Source organism: Octodon degus, unplaced genomic scaffold, assembly GCF_000260255.1.
Source record: "Octodon degus isolate 3935 unplaced genomic scaffold, OctDeg1.0 scaffold00164, whole genome shotgun sequence".
In the NCBI taxonomy this organism is placed as follows: Eukaryota; Metazoa; Chordata; class Mammalia; order Rodentia; family Octodontidae; genus Octodon; species Octodon degus.
The window spans coordinates 3,435,848-3,451,923 of record NW_004524740.1 but is presented as its reverse complement, the minus strand read 5'-3'; the positions used below and the strand labels follow the sequence as shown (position 1 = coordinate 3,451,923).

Sequence of the window (16,076 nt, the reverse complement as noted above, 5' to 3'; positions counted from 1 at the left end):
GAATGACAAGCTTCCCAGCTGCAGTTCCAGGACTTTCACCCTCCTTTTTGACCTTTTCTCAGGCATGTTCCAGTATAATCTGTAATCTACTGAAGTAGGAAAAGGAAACAGCAGCGCCCTGGTGAGAAACAGCGCCTTCTGACCTACATACCAAGCTGGGCGGAAGCAATGCTTGTTCACAGGGCCAAAGAGAATAGAACACACAATTAAGAGAAAATGAATATATATATATATATATATATATATATATATATATATAGAGAGAGAGAGAGAGAGAGAGAGAGAGAGAGAGACACACACAGACACACACACACACACACACACACACACACACACAGATTTTAAAAGACTTAACACAACTAACAGTTCAAGGAAAAACACTTGTTGCTTTTTCCAAGTAAGCAGTTCAAGTCCCCATAAACACCACTAGTGGTATTCTGGAGAAAAGCAGGTAGAAAAGCTAAACACACTCCCACAAAATGGATTTAAAAACAAGAATCCAATTTTTTTTTCATGATAAAGATTGAGGTTACTACTGTTATAATTAATTCTTACAACAACAAAGTAGCCTATATAACATTTTGTACTAGATTAAATTATATGCCATTAGAATTTAAACTGTGCTTTGAAGGGAATGGTACTGTGCTAATTATTAACTCATTATTTATAGCTATATTTACTTTATATATAAACAAATCAGTGAATCATTTGCTATAAGGTTTTCCTTTTCTATTCTTAATACATTCTTATCTGTTATTCTTAATGTGGAGGGTATCATAATATAAAATTTTAAGTATTTTCCTTTCCTTAAAGCTAAAATAAACTCAGAGATTTTAGAAAAATTTAAAAGTCAAAAGAAGCAATTACTATTGCTAAAATCGTTAGAGGCACTTATCCAAAAAGGCACTTACGTAACTAGAACAAAGACCATCCAATTGCTATGTGGGAAAACTGAGAAATGTAAATAAAATCAAGAATTAAGGACAATGCTCCCAAGATTTAAAATACAAGGGAGGAAAAGTAACAGCAGTAGTTAAAATGACTTCTACTGAAATTACAAAAATCTGCCTAAAAGTATTATACAATTTAACCTAAATCAGAGTTAGTCCAATTTATAAATTAAATGAGTAAAATTGTCCTAAAAGTGGGAAGTTCATTACCTTATTATTCTTAGAGTACTCTATGGTTCTAGGGTGAAGAACATGGAGTACTCTATGTGCTTGATATTTAGAAAGTGTTAAATATCTGATGTTCCTGATATTTAGGAAGTTTTAGCAATTATAAACATTAGGATTATTTTATATACTTTCAGCAATGAAAAATAAAGACCATAAACAGACTATCCTTGTATAAATACATATATAGGAATTGATGATTGATAGATAGATAGATAGATAGATAGATAGATAGATAGATAGATAGATAGCTGGTCTATTTAAGACTAGAGGCACAAAGCAAATTCCATAAATAAAAAACAATTTAAAAACTTGGTGGACCTTTTACCTTAAGATACAAACTATTAAAGTAAAACATAACTTTCCAACTCCTCTGAAAGAAGCTCAAATACAGTACTGGAACTAACTGAAGATTATAACACTAATGAAAAACTTCAGAATTAAAAGAATATAACCTAATATCCCTTAAACCAAATGTGGGATAAAATGGACTGCCCAAGTATGACTTCTCATGAAAATTATTTTTAACAGTATTCTATACACAACTTTCTGAAGTTTATCTCATAATCAATTTTTTATCATATCAGCAGACCTAACAAAACCATTCCACTGTTCAAAGAAAAAAAATATAGAATCCTATCTATCAGATTCAACACATAAAACTCTGCTACCTAAACAATATATAAAAGTATGGAGAGTTGGTTCAGAAATTTTAAAAAACTCTATAATAAGATGAAGCATTTAATTAATTGTAATATATAAAGGATATTTTCGTAGGACATGGATAATTAAAAAACATTTATAGAACTTGTGTTCAATTGTACACCTTATGAACTATTAAATATTAAAACCAAGATATTTTCTTCTGAGGAACAAATATTGCAATAAAATGTAAGCAACTTTCCTAATAAGCAAAAAGTTATAAACCAAAATAGTAAAGACTCTCTTCTCCCCACAGCCTCCAGTTCTCCACTTGCCCCTCCCCTCGCCACCCCAACGGAAACCTTCCTTCTTATTACCCATGACTGTTAAGAATATTTTTTGGCTCTATTTCAGCATCATGACTCAGGTCATGAGAAGTGTCAAAGATGCATTTCCTTTAGATGGGAAAAAGCAACCGAATTTAACAATCATACAAAGATGGGCAATACAGTGCAAAGGGCCAAATCAGCATTTTAGACAACAGGAAAGATAAACCCCTTTATATTCATATATATTTTAATTCTAGCTTCAAAACATTTGCATCTTTCCACCAAAATATGCGTATATATTCCACTCAAGAAAAAATAAACCAATACTCAATAGTGCTGTCTAAATCATCAAAGATTTGTGAAAAGAACTAACAATAAAGAATTTAAACTTGATACATCATATGAACCCTAATAACTAGTTCAAGTCCTGATCTTCTAATTTTACTTTTCTAAAAGCATACCTGTAAATTGTCCTAGGTATATAAAACTTTCTTCTATGCAAAAGCTTTCAGCATGAAACCCACATGGAGGTGTAATACTATTAAAAAATGACTCCTCTTTCATTCCCTGTGATTCTCTGCTAGCTCTATCATTTTGTATTTTCTCTCATCCATGATTTTATCAAATGTAGACACATTTCAGTTCCCTCTGAAACTTGACTGGAATGACATATTATTGAACATTTATTAAGTATTATCTCCCAGAAATTGATCTTCACATTAAAAATGGAGTAACCTATCTCTTCTGAAGATGCCAATAACAAATGCCCACATTAATTCTTCTGTCCATTCTGAAACACTTTTTCTCTGGTGCCTCATTATAACTTCAATATTCTCACCTGCAAAAACAAATCACTTAATGTGAATAACTCTTTCAATGAACCTTAAATCCTTTTCCCTTTCACATCCTCCTCCAAATTCAAAATGCCATTTACTCTATTATTGTAAAAGCCATCAGAGTTTCTGTTTCTTAGTAGACATAAACCTGTTGCCGTGTTAATCTGTCTTTTTAACATTTGATAGATTACAACTATCAAGAGCAAATTTCTACCTCTTGCTCAGATTTTAAACTTGAAGAGCATTTTTGTCTACGATGCTTAAGAATGATAATTTCTAAATTTATTTAGCTATGTCTATCACCAAAACACTGGTTACTCTCTCTTGCTTCTCCCCCTCTAATTTTTGCAAAATCAAATACTAAACAAAAATTCGGATTTCCATTGGATGAACACATAAAGGTAAACATTCAACCGCTGTTCTAACATTAGTTATTAATACATAGTTTTTACTTTTTTCTCCAATCAACTAAAAATTCCATTTCTGGGTTTTCACAGAAATATTCTTATTTCAATGGTATCAGACTATAATTCTTAACTATCCTCCTTCCTGGAAAAGCAACAGTAACATGAAAGTAGGTTCTTTTAATCACTAGACTAAAATAACTTCAACTGCCTGAAAACCACCTTTTAGGTTTATTGCCAGAAAGTGTGTGTTACTACAACATCTCCCTAAGCAGGAAGGAGAAAGATTCCTTGATAGGGAAATTGATGGATCTGAGTGAAAAGAGAGTAATTATTACATGTGTTGTCCTACCTGATAACTACCTGGGCCCTGAATGTATGGCCTTCTTAATTTAAAGAGCTCCCAATTAATTCCTTCTACTGAGTTGTTGATTAGCTGTATAAAAATAAGTAATAAAATTAAAATAAGAACGAGCAATCAAAAATTCCCAATCACTGATGTCAGTACTATAGCTTGATCAGTCTGATAAAGCTTTGACATCAAAACTTTTTGAAGCACATATTTAGTTTGAGCACAAATGTGAAATCAGTTGAGAACCACTTTTCTAACAAGAAACAAAAAGATCAAACAAACTGAAAGTAAGGAATGGGGAGCAAATAAAAACTAAAAGGAGCAAATGCCACAAAAATATGACTTTCAAAGAAGTAAACAATATGGTATCTATAAAATTTTAAAACCAGCCCAGCGTGGTGGTGCACACTGACAATCCCAGAGCTCCTGCGGGCTGAGCAAGCCAATCACAAGTTGGTGCCCAGTGTGGGCAACTTAGAAGTTTACCAAAATCTGTATGAAAATAAAATTTTAAAAGGGCTGGGACCGTGGCTAGGTGGAAAGGCCCTGGATTCAATCCCCACTATGCAAAAGAAATTGACAGTAAATCAAGCAAAGGAAGTAATGCTAAAAGAAACATTTAAATAAAAGTGTATTGGAAACCATTCTAGAAATAAACATGCAACAAGATGAGAATTTTACAGGTAGGGATATTCATAAAAAAATTTTTTTTAAAGTTAAAAGCCCAATGTAGCAGATGCATTATTGAACTAACAGGATTTCCAGAAAGGGGAGAGGAAAACTAAAACAGCTAAAATAATTTATGAAGAGTCGAAAGAAGAGACCTTTGGGAAATGACAGGATGAGAGGGACAGCAGGGCAGAAGACTGCCTTATATTTCATTAGAACATTATAGCATTTGATTTTTATAATGAATGTATATATTTATTTGATAAAAATAAAATTTGCATTAAAAAATAAACCACAACAATCAATGCCACACGATGTGAACAGAAAGGAAAGAGATTATGGACCATAATAACAATCCAGTGTCGCAACATGGAATTTCACCACTCTGATAGCAGAATACACTGATCAAAAACCCTTGAACGTCAATATGCAGAAAAACAAAGAAATAAATTTTAGAACACATTGAAATTACTTATCCTAATGATGGAACTAAATGATTTGCTTCAATTCAACTAGTTAAATATAGTCACAGGAACTCGGTAAGTAGATGGAAAATTCAAAGATATTACGTGAAAGTAATATATTACCAAAGCCCAATTCTCCAAGAAGAGTTTAAGAAGCATAAAATAAATAAATAATAGAAGACATAATAAAGAGAGGGGTTCTTATATCTGATAAGACATCAATATCTACAGTATCCCCCCCATTCAGAGCAGTTTGCCTTTTTCCAATTATAGAAAAGCTGAGAAAATATTGCCCTCTAGAGGTTTGTCTCATTAACCATTTAAAACAAATTATTTTGAAAGGATGTGTATGAATCTACCAATGTAAAACAAATGTATAGAAAAGTACAAATCTTTCATGAGTAACAAAAAGCAAAATAAAAAATAATATTCTGGCTTAGTCTCAAGTGCTAAGTACATAAATGGACATTTCTTTTTAAAGTCAAACTTACAGAGAAAAACATATGACATTCCCAAAAGCAAATAAACTCAACAATAAAATATCTGAATAGTTTAATCATTAAAGCACTTGAAAAACTAAGTTTAAAAGAATACTGTAATTCTAAAGTACAATTTATAGATATAACATCTGGAGTTTTAAGAGTTTCCACAGGCTATCTGATTTTACCCAAAATGATACCTGTACTATCCTCTCAATTTAGCTATGAAACTGAAGCTTTTGTAATAATTACTATCTATTTGAAAGAAACAGTTATACTAATCTTTTCTAATACACAGTTTCTCAAATTAGTGATTCCTAAAAATATATATATATATTTTCAGGAAGGCTACTCTACACTTTCCATAAAGAACTCTTTTGCTATCTGAGAAACTACAGTAGATGTCATGAAAAATATTTAAAATACATGTGATCTTGGTGTATACCAAATGTCAAAAATTTTTAGAAAAATAATGGGAGCATTAAAGAGGAAAACAAATTCAGAATATTTTAAGACAAATTGGAAATAAGACTGCATCTGAGCTAAGACAATAAAATCCATAGAATCAGCAAAAACCTAGGTAATAAACTATCCTGAAAGATTTTCCCCCACTTAACATGTATACACTGTTTATATATTCTATGTGATATGAGGCATAAAATTTAAGGCAGAGCTACAGTGCACATGATTGATTTTCCTTGGCAAAGATTAAAACATACTCATGGAAACTTCAGTCTGCAAGTAAACAATGATGTGAAAAAAGAAGTCAAGCAACATCACATTATTACTGATTCTCTTAAGTAGGTGAAATCGTATAAGGCTGCAGTGTGTGGTTGTTTTGTATTTACAACTATGATGTGGTCTATATCCAGAAAACTCTCACTCAACAAAAATAAATAATTACAGTAAACCATCAAATGAAGAAGACTATAAACAGTCTCAGAAGGGGAAAATGAATACTTTGCCCACATGCTAAAAGAAAAGTGACAGAGTCAGTTTCCCTTCTTACTAAAATGCCCCCACTGATGCCTCTACTTCTCCACCCAAACAAAAGCCGTATGTCTATATGAAAAAGTTTAATGCTGACATTTTCTCGCTTATCTATATTGATCTATAAATACAATTGAACACATTCATTATTCTCTTCTCCCCACCAAAAAAAAAAAAAACTTTATGTACTTAGCCTCTAAGACTTCTTTTTTGTTGTTGCTGTTGTTCATACAGGATCTTGCTACGCAGCCTGTCTCAGCCTCCCCAGGCTGGGATTACAGCGTGTGCCACCATGCCTGGTCTTGGTGGCCAGCATAGCGCACTCAGGCTTCCAGAGCTAGCATGGCATGCAGTACTGGGGATCGAAATCGGATCCTTGGGCTTGCCAGGCAGGCACTCAGACCACCGAGCTATCTCCCCAGGCCTCAGATTTCTTATGTATGTTTTTCCTTTTCATGTCACTATGGCTTGGAGATCCTGGCATTCATTTTTGGGACACCTCTCATTATAATCACTCATTAGGTCATTTGATCTCAGTTTCAACTATTATCTATGCCTTCAAAACATTAATCTCCATATACATGAATGTTCCCAGTGAACCCCAGGCACAGATAACGCACATCAGTAGGAGCCAGAGACACAACCTCCATTTAACATGTCACAAACAAATCATCCTGTCCCAATCCACAAATCTCCTTACCCACACACACATTCCTTGTTTCAGCCAACGAACACCAAGTCTATTCTTCCAGCTACTCAGACAAAAAGCCTTACCTACGTACCCTGACTCATCTGTTCTTTCATACTTGATCATAAAATAATCCAGAAACACTGGTGGTCCTACCATAAAATAAAAAAATGAAGAAATCTAGTAACTTCAGACAAACTCATCATAAATGGTGTGCTCCAAATGTAACCTTCTCTTGCCTGGACTTTTCCAATACTCTGCTAAATGGTTTCACTACATTTCTACCTTTGTCCATTTAGAGAATCTACATTCTCCATTTGAATCATAAAAAAAAAAAAAGCATTATCACTTCATGGTCTTTTTCCCAACCCTCCATAGCTTTCCCTTGTTACTAAGCCAAAGCAGACATGACCTGGCCACATTATCTCCTCTGAGTTCATTACTTGTTATGCATCTTGCACACTTTTAGCCTCCTTATCTTTACTTTTTAAAAAACTCCCTGCATATTCCCACCACCCCCTGGTATCTGCATCATTTTCTTCCTCACTTCCACTTTTGTTGAAATGCCATCGCTTCAGTAAAGCCTACAAAAACGATATTAATTTCAAATAGCCATCCACTCCAGGCATTTCCTATTCCATTTTCACTCTTTCTTTATCTCCATAGCTGTATAGGAAAAGGGGCATTTTCCATTTTATTCACTTCTAGAGCTCCAAACAGTGCCTAGACATAATAAACAGTAACTCATAGTTCCTAAACAAACAATCGTTGTATCTACTAAACTGAAAAGTGAGGTCAGCACGAATGACAATATCTTCATCCTGTCAAGTAATGATTTAAACCCTGTCTGTTTTTCTTTCTTTAAATATATTTATTTATCTTGGCACAGGGTCTCACTACACAGCTCAGACTAGTAGTAATCCTCCTGTCTCAGCCTCCCCAGTACTGGGATTACAGACGTTAGCCACCACACCCAGTTTCAGTGGCAGGCACAGTGTTACCTGGGTTCTGGGGTCAGCACGACATGTGCTATCAGGGATCAAACTTGGGTCCTTGCACTTGTCAGGCAGGTGCTTTGACCACCGAGCTATTTCCCAGCTCCCATCTGCTTTTCTTAAAACAACATCTAACGATAGTTAAGGCCTTAAATTTTACCAACTAATACGTAAGGTGCCCAGATACATGCAAAAGATAAGCTCTGTCATTATAGAGGTCAATGTAATAACAAGGGTAGACATGAGTAATTTCCATATTCCCATGAGATAGAAGTATGTACAGGACACCAATACCAAGGTTTATATATTGTAAAGCATCAAGAGAAGACTTAAGGGCCAGCCAAATAGCTCAGCAGATTAAAGTGCACACAAACAGGGGGTTCTATCTCCGGGCCTAAAGTGCTGGCCCCGCCCCTGGGGCCTGCTGAGATGGCAATTGAAACTGGGAGTGGTGGCGCATGACTGTAATCCCAGCTCTTGGGAGGCTGTAAACAGGGGGATCACTACGAGTCCTATCTAGTAGTGAGACCTTGAAACCCTGTAGACCCTTCCCTTAGAGAGAGAGAGAGAGAGAGAGAGAGAGAGAGAGAGAGAGCGCTTAAGGCTGATTGAGTAGGCATTCAAAAGAGTAAAAACTAAGTTGGGAGAGGTGGCACATGCCTGCCCATAATCCCAGCACAATTGAGGCAGGAGGATCACTGGGAGTTTGAGACTAGGCTTAAGCTACAAAGTGAGCTCAAGACCAGCCTGAAATGCATAGCAAGACCGTGCCTCAAAAAAATAAATAAAAATAAAAATAAAAATGATTCCAAGTGCGCATACAGGAAAGAAAAAAATCAACATATGTGGAATAGTCATAGAAAGGTACAAAAAGTCTAGGTATAGTGGAACAAGAAGATGGAAATAAGATGAGACATTCTCTAACATTCTAGCAGTACAGTAAGACACAATGATTTTAAGTACAAAGCTGGCAGATTCTATGGTTAACAGGAAATATTTGTGGTATAATAGGAAGAACAGTTCATGATCGGAGATTCATAATCATTGTTGCATCACAGGCTACTTGGACAGGAAAGTTTGTAAATTCCATTTCTGAATAACAGTTATAAATGCATGCAATATAATGTGCATAGTTAAAATGGAAATGATCACATTAAAATAGCTCAAATGTAGTACAGTGATATACACAAGAAATTCAACTTAATATTACAATCTTGTAATAATTTCAGGGTAATAATGGGCATAAACAATATTTGAAGAAATATTCAATAATTCAAGACATATATTATTGTATATACAGTGTTATCTGGAAACATCTGTGTTTTCTATTGGTAACAATGTTACAAGTACTGCTAATACTATTAGCATATGTTTTCTATATTCATAATGAAAAGTAATGCTTACTTTTGGTTGAAGGGTAGCAGATATACAGACTGAATTTTTTTTTCCGATCCCAGTACATGAATTTCAATTTAAGACCTCCTCATCTACACTAAGGTCATAGCAACAAACTAGGAAAATAGAGATATTTAGAAAGAATATATTTCAAATATAAAAACATCCTCTGGGAGAAAAAAGGCAAATAGATAAAATAATCCTAACCTAAACTGGATTGCCTCCAAAAAGTAAAAAGGAAATACCCCTATGTCAATTGTTATTTAACAGTTTCCTTTACTTTGCTAAAAAGAGCACAGACAACAACAGTATTACTGCCAAAAGATGATTAATTTCAAGATGACTCCCACCCTGTTCAAAGGGTTATATTGGGGTTTTTAACCAGCATCAGACTGTTTACTCACACAAACTTGTAAATATGTCATTTTTAGAACTAACCAACAACAATGCCCATTTTGTTTTCACATGTAAGACACAAAAAGAAAATGAAGAAAAATGACCGTGACTTTACTGTCTGTGCTTCCAAAATGAGAAAATCTACAAACATGATGAAGTTCTGGGGGTAACATGTTAACGTTATGTGTTACTGAGAAAAAATTGCCTCCTGAAATTCCTGCCTTATAAAAATTTTAAGTATTGTCAAAGAGTGTGGAATCTCCTTTTTGAAATTTCTATACAATTATGAAAGCAATGAAATCAATAAAGCTGGAGGAAAAACATTATACTTCAATTTATAAATCTAGCATTACCCTTCAACTGCTGCCCTTGTGCAAATGATACGCTCTCTCATTGGCTGGTACTTTGGAACTGTCACCAAAATATACTGAAAGGTATCTGTGTGTGGTCATAAAGTGTCTGTCTTTATCTTGGAGTAAAAGAATTGTGAAGCCAGGAATGATTTTAATTTTTGTTGGACACTGTGCTCAAAGCCTAAGACAAAAGCTGGTATGTGTTGTCTGCTTAAAGAAAAAGGGAGAATGGGAGGAAAAAAGACAGGTAAGAGACTATTCTTTGATGAGATACAAATGGAAAGACTACAAATCCTTCTGAATTTATCAGCGTCTTTCTTTATATTTTGAGAGAAAGATTCAATTAATTACCCAGGCTAGTCTGAAACTTGTCATCCTCCTACCTTAGTCACCTAAGTAGCTGGTATTACAGGTGTGTGACACAATGCCTGGCACAGTACCTCAATCCTGAAAAGCTACCTAACATAGTTATCATCAAGAAGAATATGTACTACTCAGAAAAAAGAGTCACCCAATGCTCACATTTTAAGGCATTCTGATAGAAATGAAATAGTATAACCACTCTGGTATTACTTACAAAGGTTAGGATTAACAAATGTAATGACTCAGAATTTCCATTCAAAAATAAGTATATATTTATACCAAGAAACAGTAGAACATTTTCACAGCATTATTAGAAAAACACAAAACCAGATAGCATACTATATATGAACAATATCAGAAATGATAAATGAATAGAAGCAGGTCTATACAGAGGAATAAGTAAGGAATTTTAAACACTGCCTCAAAAAACAACACAAGTGAGAGATACTTAAAAGGATTTTCTGTATTGACTAAATTAACTTTCCACCACATAGAACATTTATGGAAATGACTAATGACTATTATTTTGCAACAATGACTATTTCTTAATGAACTATATAGTACTGGCCCATTATTGACAGAATGTTCTGGAAGATACATGTGGAAATGCAGATTAGTTCTCTAAAGTTAAAAAAGTATGGTGAAATTATCTAAGCATAAAAACAAATGCCCCTTATATCCCTATTTAGAGAGCATGGTATAGATCATCACTACTATACTGGCTCAAGTTGATTAATGGTTTAATAGATAAGAACACTTTAAATGAGTTTAAGATCCTGTTATTCTATAAAGAGATTACGAAATTTTTATTTTACCTCAGCTCCCTAAAGTTACAAACACAGTCAAGAAAGATTGAAGGGAGCAATGGACAGACAGAAACTATGTTTACCATGCAGGGGTGAGCCCGAAGGGCTGCTGGATAGACCCGGAACAGGGCTACAGCGACCTCCTTGCTTCGACGTCAGTTCTTGTTCAATCTCTTCCAGGCCAGCACTTTTCTGGAAACGGCTCATGCGATTCACCACTCGCGGGGACATATGAGTACGAACACAAGGCTGGCCACCATAAGGGTTGATGGGGAAAACATGGGAAGTACCCCGGAGGGTACTGACCACAACCCAGCGACAATCATGGCTGAAGCAGATGTCCTGAACCTAGAGATGAGACAAGATACAAGAACAGCTGAAATTATGTGGATTGGGCTAAGAGTATCACATATCACCAATTGCTAATAGAGCTGATCGTCTCATTCTGCAATTTACCTAAGAATAAGTTAATACATGAAGTCACCTGTTCTACAGGTAAGAGCTTCACAATGAATGTTAGTTAAAACCCCTCATCAGGGATCCACAAAATTTAGAGAGGAGAATTCTGGTCCTTGCTGCATGGAGTGGCAAGTTAGAAAACAGGATCGAGGCATCTGATTCCTTACAGAGTTGTAACAAAAATTGAGTCAGGCTTATTTTCCTAAAAGACTTTCTAATAAACATGGAATGCTAAAACTGCTAAAAAGTTATATAATATAGCAAAAGTTACTAATTCAATCATTGATTCAAATGCTAATTACACACTGCAAAATATTAGAAATAAAATAATATATCTATGTGACTACAGCTTAATAGGAAGCTAAGACACATGAGAAATTTATTACAAGGTAGTATGTGGGATGTGAAATAACTCTGATGTGTACAGGCACAGTGGCAGCAAAAAGGAAGTACAATAATAGATTGCTTCACTAGGAAATGGTAACGTAGAGCACAATGAATAATCGTACAAAAAAATTCTTAAAAAGTAACCCTGAACTGGGGAATTTATCTGTGGTTTTTGTCATTGTTCATTTATTTTTTTATTTTTGTTTTGCTTTGCTTTCATTTTGAGACAATCTCAGTGAGCTGCCCTGCCTGACCATGATCGTGTGACCCTCCTGCCTCAGCCTCCAGAGTTGATGCTATTACACAGATGAGCCCCTACACTCTTCCTGGAATTTGGTTTTAAGTATGATACTCTTACAGGGAGAAAGTCACTCCAGTTTGGATCTACTTACCTATTACTTTTTTTTTTTTTTTTTTTTTGTAATGTACTTAGTATAGGGCCTAACTACACAGACCAGACTCCTAGTGACCCTCCTGTTTTCAGCCTCCCAAGCACTGGGATTACAGGCACACGCCATCACACCCAGCCTAGATATGGCATTTTATAACAAATAAAAGGCAGAAATGGTAGGTGAGTTCATCAGGATATCAGAAGCTGCACAGAGGTCAGCAAAAAGCCAGTGGTGTTTGGATTTCATTTCAGAAATAATGGAATAAAAAATGGTTTTGCAAGTAAAACCCAGAAGGACATAGGGAGCTGTAGCAAAGTTAGGTAGGAATTTACTTAAATATTCAGGGATAGACACACTGATGGTACACAGAAGAAGATATTAAAACACTCTAAACATACACTCACAACAACAACAAAGATAGTACACAGATTCCTGAAGAGTGTGGCACATTTTTTCAATCAAGAGTCCCTGGACTGGGTGTGATATACCACCTCTATTGTCTACTGTGCCTGCAACTCTGCCCTTGTACTGCCATTATGGTTTGTGTATAGGTGTCCCCCAAAGCCTCATGCAGTCATGGGGCAGACTTCTAGAGTTTGTGATTAACTCATGGCCCACTGGGATTATGGGTATGAGTACTAACTACCCAGCCTGGGGCAGACAGCCTGAATGCAACTTAAGGGAGGCAGACTTGCTCTCTGTAGCCCTTGTTACTGCTGCTCCTCCTCCCTTTTGCTCTTGCTGTTTTGCTGCCTTCTGCTGCCATGAACTGCTGCCCTCTGCCATGCACCGTTCTGCCTTGGAACCAGCTGGCTATGGACTGAAGTCCTCAGTAACTGTGAGCTAAATAAACCTTTCCTTCCTTCATTTTGCGTGTTGGGTATTCTTCCCAGCAACAAGCGAAGACTGAGACAACTGCCATTACACACAGGAAATATAAAAAGAAATGCACACAGTCACATTATGAGATCTGAGAGACTTTACAAACAAGTAGCTATTCACAGACCTGACCTAGGGAAAACTGACTACTGATTAGTTTTAGATTTATACACTGAATTAAGTTATTTGGTGTTTGAGGTAGCAATTTTAATTTACTATCGCTACATTGATATTAGTCTAAAGGTAAAAACTTGAGCAAAAATATCTCCATTTACTTCTGTCATAAAATGAAAACAAAGTAAAATGTGTTATTGCTCTACAGTGTGGTGCATATGCTCGGAGCCCAACCCAGCATCTCATGCATACTTAAGCCTGCACCCTACTGCCAGCTATATCTATCAGCCCTTGTTCCACTGTTCTGTACACACTGCTTCTAAAAGGAAGGCTGCCACAAATACTTTAGAAGGTTTCCTAAATTGATTTATGTTAATTTTCTATCACAATTATCCAATAGTGCTCTACAAATATAAAAGGAGGTTGAGGCGGGGCAAAGGGGAATTGAGACAGGGAAAATCAGAGTACTTTATAAGGATATCTAAGAATGAAATTTAACACAAAAACCATGTATCTACGTGTATACAAATATGTGAGTGTGAGGCGTATTGACTTTCACTATAACAACATGAATTAAGTAAAATTCCTCAAGCAGAGAAGAACATTCCACCATATCGGATCTTCAAATAAGTCTAAACTCAAGATTAAAACTTTAAATAATATCTCAAAATTTATTATGAACAAAAGCTGTACGTATTCATCAAAGTACAAGTTTACAAAGGAGTCTAAAACCTCCTGAAAAAATTTACCTTATACAGCAAGACAAGATAACTTCACTGATTGTACTGCTACAAAAAATTCCCAATGCATGGCTAAACCAAAAGTGCAGCCACATGCCTACTATTCCAGATTATTGTCACATATCAAAATGATATGTTCAAAGAATAAAGACATTGTTGCACAGATCTTGCTTTATCTTGGTTTTAACCATCCAGCAGAAAAATTTAAAAACAAAGTATAAGAAGTAAAGCCATGGTGTTATGTTGAGCTATAGGGGACTCAGGTCAACAATTTCTGACACTGCCAGTCAAGCGGAAGACTCAATACTGTTATGGACTGCTGGACTCTTTTGGAATATTTTGCTGAGTTAACACACCTATAATATTCAAATGACAGAACTAAACAAAAAAGAGGATACAGATGAATGTCCATTTTGTATCTGTGTATTCAAATGGTTAGGATAGATATATAGTTACATTCTCTTAATGAATAGAGGGATTTGTTCTAATAGTGTTTGTAAATAGGATATCATGTCTGCATCTTGTACAGCAAATAACCACTAGGAAAAGAGTATGCAATGTGTTAATTGTTGAAACTGTCCTACCAATTTGATTTGAAACTGTCTCACTGCTATTTGTTTCTCAATAAAATTATGGAAGTAAAACAGAAAAAAGACAAAGATAAGTGCTGGTGAGGATACATGCAAATGATAGATATAGACATAGATATAGATATATATTTCCTTGGGGAATATATATATGGTAAAACCACTTAGAAAATGTTTCAAAATATTAATCATTCCTAGCACACCAGGAGGCTGAGACAGGAAGATCACAGGTTTACATCCAACCTGGACAACAAGACAAGAACCTATCTCAAAAATTTTTAAAAAGGAGGGTTAGCAATGTAGATCATTGTAAAGACCCTAGGTTCCATCTCCAGTACCAGCACCAATGAAAAACAAATAATAGAGTTATCATGTGTCCCAGAAGTTCCACTTTTAGGTGTCAAAAAGAAAAAAAAAACTGCTCACATAAAAAAATCCATACGTTTACAGTCAGAAGTGCAGAGAACACAGGTCAGCGCAGCACAACGGCTGCCTGGCAAGCCGAAGGTCCTGAGCTCAAGTCCCAGGCCAAAAAGAACCCAGTGACAGCTCTATTCTATTCTTAAGAGCCCCAAACTGAAAGCAACTCAAATGCTTATTCAACTAATGAAATGATCAGCAAAGTATGGTACATTCATACAACAGAATTTTATTTGGCCATGAAAAGAAATGGGAGGTCTAATCTATGCTTAAAGGTGGACTGAAATTGAAACATTATGCACAGTAAAAACTGTCACACACAGAAGGCTAAATATATGATTCTGTCTTTAGGAAATGTACAGGATAAGCAAATCTACAGACACAAAAACATCGATTAGTAATTGCCAAGGGCCAGCAGGAGGGAATGATGAACGTTTGCTGAGGACGAGGTTTATTTTGGAGTGATGAAAATGTTCCCAAACGAGACAGTTGTGTCAGTGTACAACTCTAAAAATATACTTAAAATAACTAAATTGTACACTTTAAAATGGTGAACTTTATGTGTATGAATTGGGTCTCAATAAAGGCAGTATTTTTTAAAAGGTTCACCACTTAGCTATAGTGCTCAAAGGATAATCAAATAGTCTCTTTGCATACTTGAGGTCTTCTTCTTCTTCTTCTTCTTCTTCTTCTTCTTCTTCTTCTTCTTCTTCTTCTTCTTCTTCTTCTTCTTCTCTTTCTTTCTTTTTGTTTCTTTTTTCT

General features: G+C 35.3%; 1 protein-coding gene across 7 annotated transcripts in view; it reads right to left on the bottom strand.

The window, feature by feature from the left end:
* Bcas3 (BCAS3, microtubule associated cell migration factor) overlaps positions 1-16,076 on the bottom strand; it is a 633,943-nt gene that overhangs the window by 362,936 nt on the left and 254,931 nt on the right. For all 7 annotated transcript variants that reach the window (XM_023703174.1, XM_004643019.2, XM_004643020.2 and 4 more), the window contains exon 15: positions 11,420-11,684. In XM_023703174.1, coding sequence (XP_023558942.1) covers positions 11,420-11,684 — 265 coding nt within the window. The remainder of the gene's footprint in view (positions 1-11,419; positions 11,685-16,076) is intronic.